This window comes from Aedes aegypti, chromosome 2 (assembly GCF_002204515.2).
Source record: "Aedes aegypti strain LVP_AGWG chromosome 2, AaegL5.0 Primary Assembly, whole genome shotgun sequence".
NCBI classification, from domain to species: domain Eukaryota; kingdom Metazoa; phylum Arthropoda; class Insecta; order Diptera; family Culicidae; genus Aedes; species Aedes aegypti.
This window is the reverse complement of record NC_035108.1, coordinates 340,744,423-340,759,092: the sequence shown is the minus strand read 5'-3', so window position 1 is coordinate 340,759,092 and position 14,670 is coordinate 340,744,423. Positions and strand designations below refer to the sequence as shown.

The window sequence follows — 14,670 nt, the reverse complement described above, 5'->3', positions numbered from 1 at the left end:
GAACCGATGTCCTTCTTCATCGCAATTCCAACAGATCAAACCAGTTCTCCTTTGATCGCCAGGTTGTTGCTGATGATGTTCTTGCAACTCTTGTTCCTGTTGATGCTGACTGCGATGTGGTCTTTCTTCCCTGTTATATTGTCGAAGTTTTAGTGCATTCACTTGCTCCGACAGTTCCAGAATTCGCTGCTGCCAGTTGTCCTTTTCTGCTGCCGATTGCGTTTCCATCGACTTCTTTTGACTCTCGCTGACGTTCGCGTTTTTGCTTGGGTGGGCTTGTGGTTGACAGCTGCAAGCTTCTAGAGGACTAAAATCCTCCTCTGAGTTCAGCATGTGCACTCGCCCGAACCGCGGATTTCCTCGATTTAACGGCGTTGGGCGATTCGCTGGCGTTGCTAAGTTCGGTTCTAGCAGACTGCTCTGCGGAAAAGGAACTCGTTTCTGACGGTTTAACAGCATGCGCGTTTCATCATAGCTGCTACACACTTCCACCATGTCTTGCAGAGAGAGTGGTCTCGCTGCCGTAACAATCGTTGCATAGTCCGCATTCATGTTTTTCTTCACAATGAAGAATTTCTCTTGTTCGCTCATTGGTGGTTGTATGAAGCGGAATAATGCGGATATGTCACGGTAGTACTTTGCGAAAGACTCATCCGGAGCTTGGAATCGGAAGATGGCTTGTAACTTGAGGATCTGCTCGTAACTACTTGGCAGATATTCCTTCCGTATCTCGTTTTTGAAAGCTGTCCATGTTACCAGCAGGTTCTGCGATATCGCTCGTCCATACCAGTCCAACGCATCGTCTAGTAGTAGATGTTTGATGGACTTCAGCAGCGTATCATCGGAAAGGCCTTCTGACCGTGCGAATGTTTCCACTCTGTCGAGAAAGGTGTTGAGAGATGTGGTGTCCTTTTCGCCCTTGAACTTGAATGGCCAGTTGTGAACTGCTTTGAGACCTCTCCCTGCGTCTTGCCGATCTTGCGTGTGCTGTTCTCGTTGTAGTAGCTGTATGAGCAGTTCATCTCTCAAGCGATCGGTTGTACTGTCGTGAGCTATTTCTGGTCCAGCTCGATGGTAAGCTGGAGGAGGTGTGCCTCTCGGTTGCGAAGAATTCCTGCCAGGTAGTGAGAGATTGATCGCAACTCCACGTCCCCTTCCTCTTCCTGCTCTAATCGGCGAACTCGTCGCACGGATGAAGTCGTTGTTCAGCCCTTCATTGCTTTGCCTGTTCACAACACCCGTTTGCGCTGCTGCCTTCTGTGGTTCGTTGATTCGATGCTGGTTTTGTTCTCTTTCCGGCGATAGAAGAGTGTTGTAGTGCTGTTGATATTCCAGCGATCCCGCTCCTTCCGCTGGTTGTGACACTTGTTGACTACTCGTGCTGATCAACGGATCACCAAGTCTGTCACTGATGTCTTCTATTAAGAACTTCACTTGCATTGACACTGACGCGTGCATATCGATCAGGTTTGCCGGAGGTTTCACAATTGACAGACGATCTCGATAATGAATCATACGAGATCTAGATTGGATTAGGAAATCTGTGTTACATCTTTTGAGTGCCGTTTCAATCATTGGAATCAGTAGTCTGACTTGCTGTTCACAACGATGAATGTTCACATCTGCCGGCATTGCATGCTCGGATGAGGTGTATTTTACATTCTCGGCAAACTCTTTTTGCATCAGCGCTCTGAGCTGCGTGCCTTTGATTCTGCGTGTGGCAGAAGTAGGTTGGTTGCATCGGCGCAAAGCCAACTCGTAATTTAGCTCCTCATCACTGAGGTATAAGGGATCCATACTGTCTAAAGTATCTTCAACACGAAAAGTTAGCCAAATGGACAAAACAAAATTTCTCACAAATTTTTGAGTATTATTCTATAAGATAATAATACTACGGGCTCGTTTTGGTTGGGCGCCAATGTTGGGTTTTTCCCTCAAACCAAAAGAATATAGAGCCACAAAATTAATTTCGAAGCATTCTGTATTTTAGCGCTCCCACACACATCTATCACACGCCTTCGATAATGCTAACTCCTACGCTAATGCCCTATGCTATGGTCTTCGGCCAGATTATGGTCTCCTTCTTGCCCTGCGGGCGATCATCACTTGTGCGCATGCTATAGTGTACTCACGGCTTCTTCTCCCTAGAGTTCGTCACCTCGTCTAGCTCGCCGTCTTCTTCGCGCCGACAATGGTCGACAGTCTCGCTGTTCGGACCTTTTTGCACCGCCTCCGTTCCTCTAAATGCCCCTCACTGTGGAGCTTGGCTACGTTCGCGTTCGATGAACCTCCGTTAGCAGACACCGACCACTCTGTGAATGCCACCAGACAGGTATTTGTTCTGGCCGACGGGTTTGGATCTCTTGCCGACAACCGAGATCTGTTAGGTACTCGATCCAGCGTTTCACCAGGATCTCCCACGGCCAAGTGCTTGTCCGGATTGGATGCTTTGCTGCCTCGGATTAAAACGTAACAGAAAAAAAAGCGCCCTAAACGGCCTTCATTAGTAACATGCGGACGCTTCCGACTAGAGTGACTCACCCGTGGATTTGGGACGCTTTTTCGGAGTATTTCTCAGCGCTTTCCTCGTTCCCAAACGGACGGTTGGAGATTAGGGTCGACTTCTGTGTGGAACGGGAAATCGTCACAAAACGTTACGCGCATGTTAATGTCGGTCAAAATTACCTCACGCTAGTTCCTTCAGAACTTCCTTGTCCTGGCTACTTTTTGCCGTTGGTTTTTGCCGGATGATGCTCGGAACGGATTCCTATTTTGGCAGAGAGTCGGTGGTTATCATTCCATGTTATACGGCCATTGCGATCTAAATTACCTTGGCACAGTCCCTGAACACAGCTGTGCTCTTCTCACCGGTCCCGCAGCGCGTGTGCTGGCGTTTTTTCCTTGATCCGGGCTAGGCGGTCCGAATCCCGTTAGCTGCTGCCCCGTCGAAATCTGGAACTTTCCTTTGGTCCGCGCGTCCTGGCACCGTGTCGGCAAGGATTTGCTTCGATCAACTTAGTCTGCCACGAGGAGGCAGCTATCTCGGCAGCTTCGAGCACTAGCACCTCTTCTCTTGCTGCTGCCAGTGCACTTTTTGTCTGCCACAGCGGAAACAAACTTTTTCCTGTGTTGTGGTAGTACTGATGATGACAGATGTGAATCGTATTCTCAAAGGGCGTGTTCGAGTTAATCGCTTTTGTGTACAGTGTAATTTATGCTCGAAATTAACTAAATTCGAAATGAACGTTACATTTGTGGATTGAATACTGATATTTTTTGCCAAGCATCAATATGGGTGACTTTCGAGGATAGCGAAACGTAAGAGGGGTTAGGACAAGGTTGTGGATTTACTGGGTAAATCCATCACATTGGGGTTATGACTCTGTGTCTTGTCAGGAATAGGGTCTGATTGGTATGGTAGTATGCAATAGAGTTCGGAATTGATAGACAGACTTTGAGGAAAGAAGTTTTGAACGTAAGGCAGCAGCACCTTGGATCTTGGAGGGCGCATGTCTGGAGAGTTGGGCAGCTGTTCATACTAGGTTACATTACGTAGAAAGTGGAATCTGTTTTGCCGTGCACAAATTATGGGAAGTATTTGAAAATGTTTTCTTGTTCAGATTGGGTAGCGCAAGAGAGGATTTTTAGCTCTGCGTTATATTAGGAGGATATTATAGTGCATGGTCTACTGATGACTGTGTATTTTAAGGGTGATCGAATGAAAGCTTTGTTGAGTAAAGTTACCGTTGAATTTTTGCAGTTCGTAATTGTTTTGAAATGTTTGTCGGACAATAAGAAAATTTTCTAGGGTATTTGTTTGGATGCTAATGCATTATATTGTTAAATCTAATTGTTCGTATCACACGCGAAGCATAGCATAACCCAATGTATAATGAAATTAGGTTCGAAGAAAGGATTAATATTTGATCACTTAAACTTTACGCTGCAAGATATTCTTAATCGTATTTCTTTTCTTCTGATGTACAGGAATAACTGGTATATTTAGCTAAAATAATGAACAATCATACGCATAGAGCCTACGGGTCATGCAGTTAGGATTGAAATTAAAATAATATTGCGCATTTCTTTCACACCACAGGTTTATCGCAGAAGTTTTTACATGTGCGGAGGCGTTGGTAGAGGTGCGCGATTGCGTCGAGTCGGGTCGGTGTTTTCAGCGGACTCATTTTTCGCAAATCGAAGAATGAGTGCTCTGAGGGCATCAACATGATTCGATGAGGTCCCACACTTTTATTTGCGCTTTTGCACTTGTAAATGTCTTACTAAATAGGAATACTTTGTGTGAGGGAAAGTGCAGGAGAATAAAATATAATTCATTAGAATTTTCTGATAGAGGCAGAGTTCACATGTTACTTAGGTATTTAAAATCAAATGAGAATCACATTAAATAATAGATAAACACTAATGGTCATATTTTTATATTTTCATTTCATCGCGGTCCTCATTGCTCGAGCGGAGACGACAAAACTCGAGGTGGATAGAATCGACGCAACTACGACACGGAAAAGAAACAGATGAGAAACTATCGATACATTTATTCAACTATAAAAACCACGTTTTAACGTAATGACTTTATTTCTTCTCGTTTCAGCAATCCAACAACCAAACCATCTCTACTATCTTTTCATTTCCTCTTCGTTACATTTATAGTCCCTCTGGCACTGAATCGAATGACGCATTCCGCTTTTTATTAGCGATGTCTTTGCTGTACGTTGAGCATGGTGTCGGAGGTGATGTGCTGTGTAGAACATCGGATGTTCTACACGGCACGCTACTTCCGGCATTTTGTTTGGCGTGCGGGATAGGCAGTGCTAGTGATGATATGAAGGCCGCTATTCGGTTTAGTGCCAGACTAGGACTATATCTATTTAATGTATCTGAAGCTTGTGGGACCGCTTTAATTCCGGCGCCTGCTTGTGGAAGATCCCGGTGTGCTAAACGGTATAGGACATGTTAACGGGGGAGGCTTGGTAGGTCCTCACCCAGCCCGTGTCTAGATGGGCGGATAATTGTCTGCCAGGGTGTGGATTGAGCAATTACAATGAATGGTGATTCTCTTCCTTCTATTCATGAGCTAATAAACATTCAGGCTAGAAAATTGCATACAGTTAGGCGTATTCGTGTATTTAATTTTAAAATAACTCAAAAAGCAAATGACTTATAAAAGTTTGGCCTTCATATTCGGCTTCAGGGACCATGATTTTAGTATGTGTGGTAGCCTCGCAGAGTTGGCCATGAAATTTAAGAGATTATTCATTGTTATTAGAACTGTCAAGCTGAGCAGTACCACAGTATGTAATGATATTTTCAATATTACCAAAAGTTGTTTTAATGGGTGATCAATGTGACCCCATATCAGCTGAAAAAAAAACACTTAAAACATTTTTTAAACATGCTTCAAATTTGCAGAAAATAAAATACAGCATATATACACGAGCAATGGGTGTCAGTACTTGTTTTAAAAATAAACAAATTTGCAACATGTGCATTTTTTAATGAAATCTTTAGGAAATACCCAAAAAAATGATCAATGTTACCATGGATTACGGTACTATATTTCCAAGAAGATGTATTTGGCAACTTACCATTACTTTTTAATGGAAATTTCTCAAATAATCACTGAAGAAATTAAATGAAGATTTTTTTTTCTATCTTTTTTAACGAGATTTTTATCCCTGGGCTAGTTTATCTCGGGACCAATGGCTTTGCTTCCCTTCCGAAAGAAGTCGTCACTGAAACTATTAGTGACTATCTCGGGGATGGGATTTGATCCCAGGTCATCGGCGTGAGTGGCGTGTGTTCTAACCACTACACCAGGCCCGTCCCATGAAGAATTGGTGTTTATACCAAGGAATTCCTTTCGTAATTTGTGGGTCGTTTGAATTGAATTTTTGGGTCAGAAGTTTGAAGTTTCTCTTTCTTTTTTCAAAATATAAATAAAGATTGCTGCATCAAATTTATGGAAAATTCATTGAAAAATCTTTAGGACGCGGTTGGTGGTCTAATGGCTAGCGCTTCTGATTAATAAGCAGAAGGTCATGGGTTCAATCCCAGGCCCGTCCCTTTCCTCGCACTTTGTAGTTGTATCTTTCACTTGCTTCTATCCACCACTCTAAATATATCACAGTTGATCTATCTCAGTTCATAGCATTTGCTAGAACCCGAGACGGACAGAAATGAACCGTTTCCCTACGCATCCATTCTTTCATCATTATAGCATGCCTTGCCTTACGCCTGATACATAGGTAGTCTGCTAACCAAACCAGCAAGCCTATCTGCCATAAAAATTACCGCACCCCTTCACCCTGCCCGCATAAACTGGCGTAGACGCAGTGCTATATACGGTCTACCGTATCTACGCCAGTTGAATGCATCATCAACTCCTTCCGCTTCCCCTCATTGGTCTGCATTCTGACGTGGCAGGCACCATTGTTGCCTAAAAATAGAAGATCACCAGCACTTATACACTGAGGGTGTCTGTTAGTCCTAAGCAGTCATCTGGTTGGTTCCTTGTTTAAGTGCAGCTGATCTGGCGATACTGGATTAGCAACCACGGGCGGCCAATCAAGGTCAAGCTCAAAAATCCATAGATTATTGAAAATATTTTTTTGCAGAAATGAAGTGGACCTTGCAGAAAATCCTGGTGTAAATCCTAGCTAGAGGCTCCAGAGATTCCTACGTAACTTCTCAACAGTCTCAGTGATTTCTTTACAGGTTCCTCGAGAAAAAGCTTCAGAAATTCTTCTAGTGATTATTTAATAGATCCCTCCATGGATCCTTGCAAAAATTCTTATACAGGTTACTCGGAAATTCATCCAATGTTTTTAATTCCTCTAGAATTAACCTAAGAATCCCGTCAGTCATTCAACGCTAATTCTTCCAGTAAAATTTACGATGATGCTCAGAAAACAAGCCCAGGGATTTCCCCAACATGCACTACAGAGGTTCTTCTGATAGTTGTTTCAGTTGTTACTCCAAGATAACTGCATATGATTCCTACAGAAATATGTTAGGGAAACCCATAAATTTTGAATCTGGGGTTTTTGAAAAATAATATATTTTTCCTGTAAATCTTACAAGATTTGCTTTAGGAGGCATCTTTTTGTGGATTTTCTCGGGAAATGTTCTAGAGATAATTCCTGGATATCATCCATGAATCCCTACACAAATTTTCAATCGATTTTTTGAGCGATTTCGGGCTTCCAAATGAACACTATGCTTAGAAATAGACTCTGTGCTAATAGGAAGAAAAAGAAGGAAATTTGAAAAATCAATTCACAAATTACTCCAATATTTCCCAATAAATTTGTGCTGTGGTTTATTATGAACTTTTTCTAGGAATCCTCTTCTTCTCAGGATTTCCTGGTTGAATTGTAGAAGGTCCGAAATCCACAAAATAATCACTGCCAATCTTCGGAGTAATACCTGAAGGAATATTTAGCAATTATTCCAATTATTCCTTTGATTCCTTTGATTGATTATTTCAGTGGTTCTATGCCTAACTGATCAGGTGGGCCTTCTAAAGGCATGCAAAATATGTGAGAATGTATTCCAAGTATTTTCCATGGGATTGCAAATTCTTTATAGGGTTCCAAGAGAGTATTATGATCAAAACCATCCATGATACAGCTCAGATAGCCGCCGGAGGATCTTTGTGTCTTTCTACACCTTCCGAACATACTACAAACAACGCGTTGCTATGAATAAAGGTAGCATTTACTACAAAGCTACTGGTAGTTAACTTCAGAGTTTTCTACACATGCTTTGAGATTGCGGAATTGAATGAAATAATTTACTTTTGAGAAAAAATCATGGGAAAACGATATGCTGTCGCGCTGTTGTACTTTGTACAACAGTTGTGATTTATATGCTATCATTTTGCAACAAAGATATCTATCGACACCAAACCAAAATGTATTCTTCAAGAATCTTCTTAAGAACAATATTCGACGGTTTTTATTTACAGTGTGACCCTCGATAATCCGGTAAAACCAACAAATATACATGAAGGTCACATAATAATGAACGCACTATATACGGTTCGAGTTAACCACAGTTTTAAATCGGTATATCTCAAAATCCAGATAAATAGAAACTTGGGGTCTTCAGTAAAGTTGTTCTGGAAATGAAGCGCTATCTGATGGTACCTCATTTGATTCGGAATTTGACCGCTAGGTAGCACTAGTGGGCATGGAAATTTTACTTTTGTTTTGCAAATATTTCAGGATCCTGATCATTTAGAAGGATATTTTGCCACCAGGCGGCGGTAGTGAGCATAAAATTTTTGTTTTGCGGATACTGCAGGATCTTGACTTTTTAGACAGGTACCTTCAGCAAAGTTTTTCAGAAGCTCAGGAACTACCATTATTTTACAAAATCTCAAACTCTAAGGATTAAACAAAGAAATAATTTAAACTACTGAACAACTCTGCCGAAGACGCCATCTTTCTAAGTGATCAGGCTCCTGAGATATTTGCGAAACAAATGTTTTATGCTCACTAATGCCGCCTGGTGGCAAAATTTTGAATCAACTAGCTCTAACAATGATAGTCCATAAGTTACCGAGCAACTTTGCCGAAGACGCCATCTTTCTAAGTGGTCAGGATCCTGAGATCTGCGATACAAAAGTTTGAGCTCACTAGCGCCGCCTAGTGGCAAAATCCCGAATTTCTTGGCTAAAATAATGATAGTCCTTGAGCTACTGAACAACTTTGCTGAAGACGTCATCTTTCTAAGTGGTCAGACTCCTGGGATATTCGCAAAGCCAAGGGTGTTGTACAAAGTACAACGCGCGACTACTCGCGTTACAAAAATTCGCGCGACGACCGAAAGGTTAAAGGGAGCCCTGGTGTTATAGGGCAGATCCTCATTGAATTCTAACGACTACCAACGGAGGTCCCTACAATTCTTATAAAAATCTCTACATTATAAATTCTATAAATTCCAAGGATACTATCAGTAATCCCATCGAAATAACTAGAATATCACAGAAACACTTAGAACTTCCGGAATTCAATATGCTGTTAAGAAAACACACGGAGAGCATCAAAATTCTACCCAATTTCACCAGAATCTCAGTACTGGTGCTAGGAAATATGTGCGGTTCCTAATTTGATAGCTGTAATCTCAAGATCTCTTCATAGATGTTAAGCTAAAATTTAAAAAATCATCAATCACTGGCGTTGTCGAAGACCGAAAACCACCCAGAAAATTCTTTGATGTATCATACAGTATCATACACATAAAGAGAATACCAACTAATCGCAAAATTATACTACAAATCTTGTAATTACATCACCTTCATGATTTTGTGCAAATTGTCGCGTAATCGATTAGATTCAATGCATTTCCTTCATATGCATGATAGTATTAATTTTAAGCGTCACTCTGAATAGATTTTTCTTTACGTGCAGAATCACTCTGCACTTTGAATAGAAATTTCTTAACGTGCAGCTTCAGTCGAAAACTCATGTTCGAAAGTAGTAGGTACTACATGTTCGAAAAGATTTTTATTCATACCAAAAGTGTAGTAAACTTTGTGGATTTTGTTTTTGAGTAGATGCTACATGTAGTACACGGAGAAAATGAAGTACCCAAAAGTGAGTTCATTCCACTCAATTCGTGGGGTTCGTGCGTTAACCTAATTTTGAGTTGATGGGGTAGAAGTTGTTTTCATTTGCAGCCGTGCAAAAAAATACCTACTGGCTATGTTCTTTTCACTCAACCGGCAGATCAAATAACTCAACTTTCAGTACTGTGCCACTTACTCAAATTTGGGGTAACGCACAAAGGTTCGGTTTTTGGGTTGTTTTGCTCTTCGCTCTCTGACAACAATAGAAGGAGCGAATGAAATAGGGAGAGAAAAATAACTCAAAAGTAAGTTAAAATATACTCAAATATGGGTTTTCCGTTTTCTCCGTGTAAAGTTCAACGCTTTTTATTCATATCACTCAACATCTGCGTTCTTGGTACACAACACGAAATACACTTGTAAAAATTGATGTATTGGCAAAGAAATATCAGTTAATAAATGTGGAAGTGCTCAAAATTACAAGCTGAGAAGCATGTTATGTTCCAGTAGGGACGTAACGCCAGAAAAAAGAAGACTCATGAAACATTTAACATTGAAATTTTCATGAGTTTCATAAATTTCCTAAACTTTTGATATTATCAACCAAACTTTAAAATTTCCACACCATCTAAAACAAATCTAAGCTCTGCGGACTTGCGTACAAAACTTTAAGGCTTAATTTTGGGTTTAATTTAATACATTTTGAAGCATTTTGGCTTACTGAAGCTTCCGTTTTGATACAAGATAGAATTGAAGAACCCAAATGTCTCAAGCCGATTTTGAGAGGTTAATCAGTTTATCATAAATTACAGTTACTTTAATAATAATGTATTGAATTGATTTTTTCGAGGGCCGCAGTTAGGTGAGCTCTGTCCACTGCCTTTGTATTTTCAAAAATTATCATAGTTATTTATCTAGAAAATCCACTAACACTTTTTGAACAATCCAGGAACTCCTTCATAGATCCTTGCAGGAGCTCATTACAAATTTCTAAAGAAGTTCAATCAAAGATTACATTACGATTTCTTTTAGAAAAACCTCCCGATTTTCTACAAGAATTCCTCCGATAATTTCTAAAAATATCTTTGGTTATGCTCTGGAGACGCCTTTGAAAAAAATGGATGAATTCTTCAAGGACTTCCCTGGAAATCTTCTAAAAAATGGGTTTTTGAAGGAATCTCAGGGAGAAACTCTGGAGTTATTCCTGAAGATATCCTTAGAAGAATACTTGTGTGAAAACTTAAATAAATCCTGGAATTTTTGGAGTTAATTTCAAGAAATCGGTGGGAAATCTGGAGAAATTACTGCTTGAATTCTGGAAGATGTTCTAAACGGAAATCTTTGACGAAATTCTAGGGAAGCCGATAAATTCCGGCAGGACTTTCTCGAAAAATAGCTGAAGTCATCGTCGGAACAGTTCCAGGCTTTGTATTTGAAGGTATCTTGAACGAAATTCTCCGAGGAATTTCACAGGAAGTTCGTGAAATAATCACTGAATGAATTCTCCGAGAAATCTTCGGAAAAATGACTAAAGAAAAACTTTGAACTTCTGAAAACTTATTTTACGATAGAATTTTCGTTGAATTGAAGAAAAAATGCACACTGTTGCTTGTCATAATAAATAAATAACATTAGATGAGAAGAATCCTGATGAAAACTTTTTTTCTTCTTGGTATTACGTCCCCACTGAGACAGAGCATGCTTCTTAGCTTAGTGTTCTTGGAGCACTTCTAGGAGCTTTTTGCAAAAAAAATACTTTTTTATTCGTATTTTATATACCTAAGTATTCGCAGTACGACGAAGGAAAGCCAATGAATATTCCATTACGAAAAGATCCTGGATCCCCCGGTAATCGAATAATTCCTCGATGGCTTTACTTTATAGCCGCGGTGGTTAACACTAGGCTAAGGAAGGTCGCATTTTAAAAACTCCTACCTGCGAGTTTAGTTTCTTTTCGTTTTCTTGGTTCTTGTTTGGTCTTTGTTTTCAGGCATTAGGGCTCATGAGTTCCTATTTAAAAAAAAACCCCAGTGACTACTAGCCTTGAGAGGATAATAGGGGAACATGGGGCAAATGTGACACCCGAGGCAAGAGCGCCACCTCCAATTTCACATAGTTCAAATCCATCTTCTAATGTTCTCTAATTAAGTTTTTACTACGGTAAATCTTTACTGGGTTCCTGGACATTGTGAAATCGACGGCAATGAAAACGCTGATGAATAAGCCAGAATTGGATCAACCGCAAAATGTTTAGGTCCAGAGCCATTTTGTGGAGTTTCAACATGCTCCGTGAAAATGCAACTCAGGAACTGGAAACAGTCGATGATGATTACAAACTGGAATAAAACTGCTATGGCTCGACAGTCAAAACAGTTCATAACGCCCTATGCTTCGAATACACAAAGTTATTATGTTTGTCTAAAAAAACTGTGCACATACACAGGGCTAATTACAGGGTATTTTTCAACCAAATATCACGTAAAACTAATGAGAAAGGTTGAAGCTGATATTTGTCGTTTTTGTCATGAGAGTTGTGAAACCTCGAATCATTTATTACGTAGTTGTTATACTCTTTTCCAAACAAGATTAAAGGTTTTTGGCAGCCCATTGAAATATGGTCTCTGTCGCCCGGTCAGCTTGTGCGTTTCGTACTCTCACCGCTCAGCGAATACTTAACGGATTTCAATTATTTTTTGTCAGTATACTGGTACACATATCTAGTTTCCAAAAGTGTCATAGTCATAGGATCTCGGGAATTTTCCTGTAGCCGGAGTTATTGCGGTGGATCACTGGGTCAGGTTGGGTGACAAGGGTTCTGTGCTTCTGTGCCCCTGGAGGTAGGCAAATTTCAAGTCACAGATAATTTCCAGAATCCGCTATAATGTGGCCACTTTATCAAGGAGTTTTAAGAAAAACGCTTAAACGTAAACCTTCTGATAATCGATTAAATTGAATAATTAGAGTGCCCGGGATGCCTCAGATTTATGATAAAATGCACAATTTGTATCTCATCATCTGTGTCAAGCTCATGGGAAAGGATTTTAGTGAACTATTATGATCGATCTATACTTTTAGAGACTTGGAACGGTTTAGTACCTAACAAATCTAGAGCCGGTACTTCAGTGCATTAAGTCCGAGTGGCCTCATCCAGTACATTCTAAACGGTGCAGTACTCTTCATTTATAATGTTGAATATCAGATCTTAATGATTTATGCAATTTAAAATTATTACCATTGGAAATAAATTAAGATAACTTGGCATGTCCCAAAAAACCCTTGAATCCGTTTAGTATTCGCTGAGTGGTAAGGGTTTTAGTATTTTTGCTTTCACTCAGACCTATACGGGTTAGTATTCATGTCAAAAAAATACTTTTATAGTTATTTATCACTTTGACAAGGTACATTAAAATGTGTTTTGTATCACAAAAATATCAATCATTGATCGCAGTCATAAATAAACTCAATAAAAAAGGTAATCTCCCAAATGGCGGGGAACGTGCCTCTGGAGCCGGCATTCTGATACCTCTCGTGGTGTAGGGATAACGTGCCCTATCTAGTGAACAGGGAGTCTTGAGTTCGATTCTCACCGAAACGACGCAAATTTGACATCAAATTGTCGATTTAATAATTTAACAATTGCAAAGTATATAGTATATAACTTCCACTCGGCTGGTTAAGCCATAAACTAAACTGTTGGCCTTAAGTGTTTGAAATATGACTCAAAACAGTATAGGTGGACACCGTTCTTACTAGAATCAACATTATATAAATCTTTCTTCTTTATTACAGTGAGGGACAAGCAATCTGGATGGACGAGAACATTCGCTTCGGCAAAACGGACCGCTGCCAAACGTTCAACAACCCGCCGCTATGCGCCTCCGGTGATTTCGAAATACGAGTGCTCGAAGTGTACGGTTTCGTAGGTGCGTGAACAACATCTTTACCAATATCTCCTCAAGACACCTCCTCAATTGTCGCCCATTATTTTACAACCTGTTGTACAACAACCCTAACCGCCAGCATCACCACCAACACCATCATCAAACAACCAAAATATTCAACTCTATACCGGAAGCTGAGCGATTACCTTACTCTCTCTTGCTACGCGAGTTTATGTTGTGTTGTGTATGTGCTGTACATGATCCTTTTCTTCTCTATATGGATGTGCGCACCTTACCCTAGACACATAAGTGGAATCGAGTCAGGACGAAGCGATACTTCCCATTACTTTTATTTCTTGTATTTCAACACCGTGTCTTTCCGTTGACTAGTTTCGATCCTATCGATTCTCTGTTGAAACGCGCCATCGTTTGGAGAAGCTCAGGTCCAAATCCCCACCTAGAACCAACTTAACCATTGACTACCAAATCTTCCCATGTATATTCGTTTAAGCACTTACTAACCCTGATCTAAGACAACGCAAAAAAAAGCTATCATTGACGAGATTATAATCAAAAAGTAACTATTTCGAACAAACCATTAGCATACAAAACCGCAAACCGCATGCAACCGTCTGTTCGTTCGTAGCCATTAGGATAAGAAAAAACCAGCGCATGGAGCGCCCAAATTTAAACGTTTTTTTGAATAAACTATTTTCTTTTTTCTTTCTCTCTCTTTTTCAAGAATGTGAATAACGTTTGTTGAGAGTAAATAGTTAAACGGGAGAAGAGACGCATATAAACTAAACAAAACCTAGACGTGTACGGTAGATAAACTACTCTCTAGGGGATAATTATTTTGTTTCGTTTTTTGAAATGAGATGAGAGCAAGTCGTGCAGCATCGTTTGTGAGTTATAAGGTAACCAAAACAACGCTTCAACAGGAAAAAAATGCGGATCGCTCTAATTTGTAGGGACAACTAATACAACCGACACGCGCGATACCGTTGATAACGGGTGGTGGGAACTTTCCATCGTTGCCCGTTGAAAGTCGTCCACGGATGTCTAGTTTGACCCGCGTGTAGTCGACGTTGTATTGGATTTGTTTGTTTTTAGTTTTGAAAGCACAATTGTCTACTAACATAGAGCAAGATACAACGAATGATTTATTTATGTCTTAACTCATCTAATATAGTTGTT

General features: G+C 40.2%; 1 protein-coding gene across 9 annotated transcripts in view; it reads left to right on the top strand.

Moving 5' to 3' along the window:
- Nucleotides 1–14,450, top strand: part of LOC5573096 (TBC1 domain family member 24) — a 207,353-nt gene extending 192,903 nt beyond the window's left edge. For 7 of the 9 annotated variants that reach the window (XM_021846097.1, XM_021846098.1, XM_021846096.1 and 4 more), the window contains 2 exons: nt 13,382–13,515; nt 14,216–14,450. In XM_021846097.1, the coding sequence (XP_021701789.1) occupies nt 13,382–13,515; nt 14,216–14,226 (145 nt within the window). In that variant the 3' untranslated portion in view covers nt 14,227–14,450. The remainder of the gene's footprint in view (nt 1–13,381; nt 13,516–14,215) is intronic. The other 2 variants (XM_021846095.1, XM_021846093.1) reach the window with 1 other exon arrangement.
- The last annotated feature ends 220 nt before the right edge of the window (nt 14,451–14,670 follow it).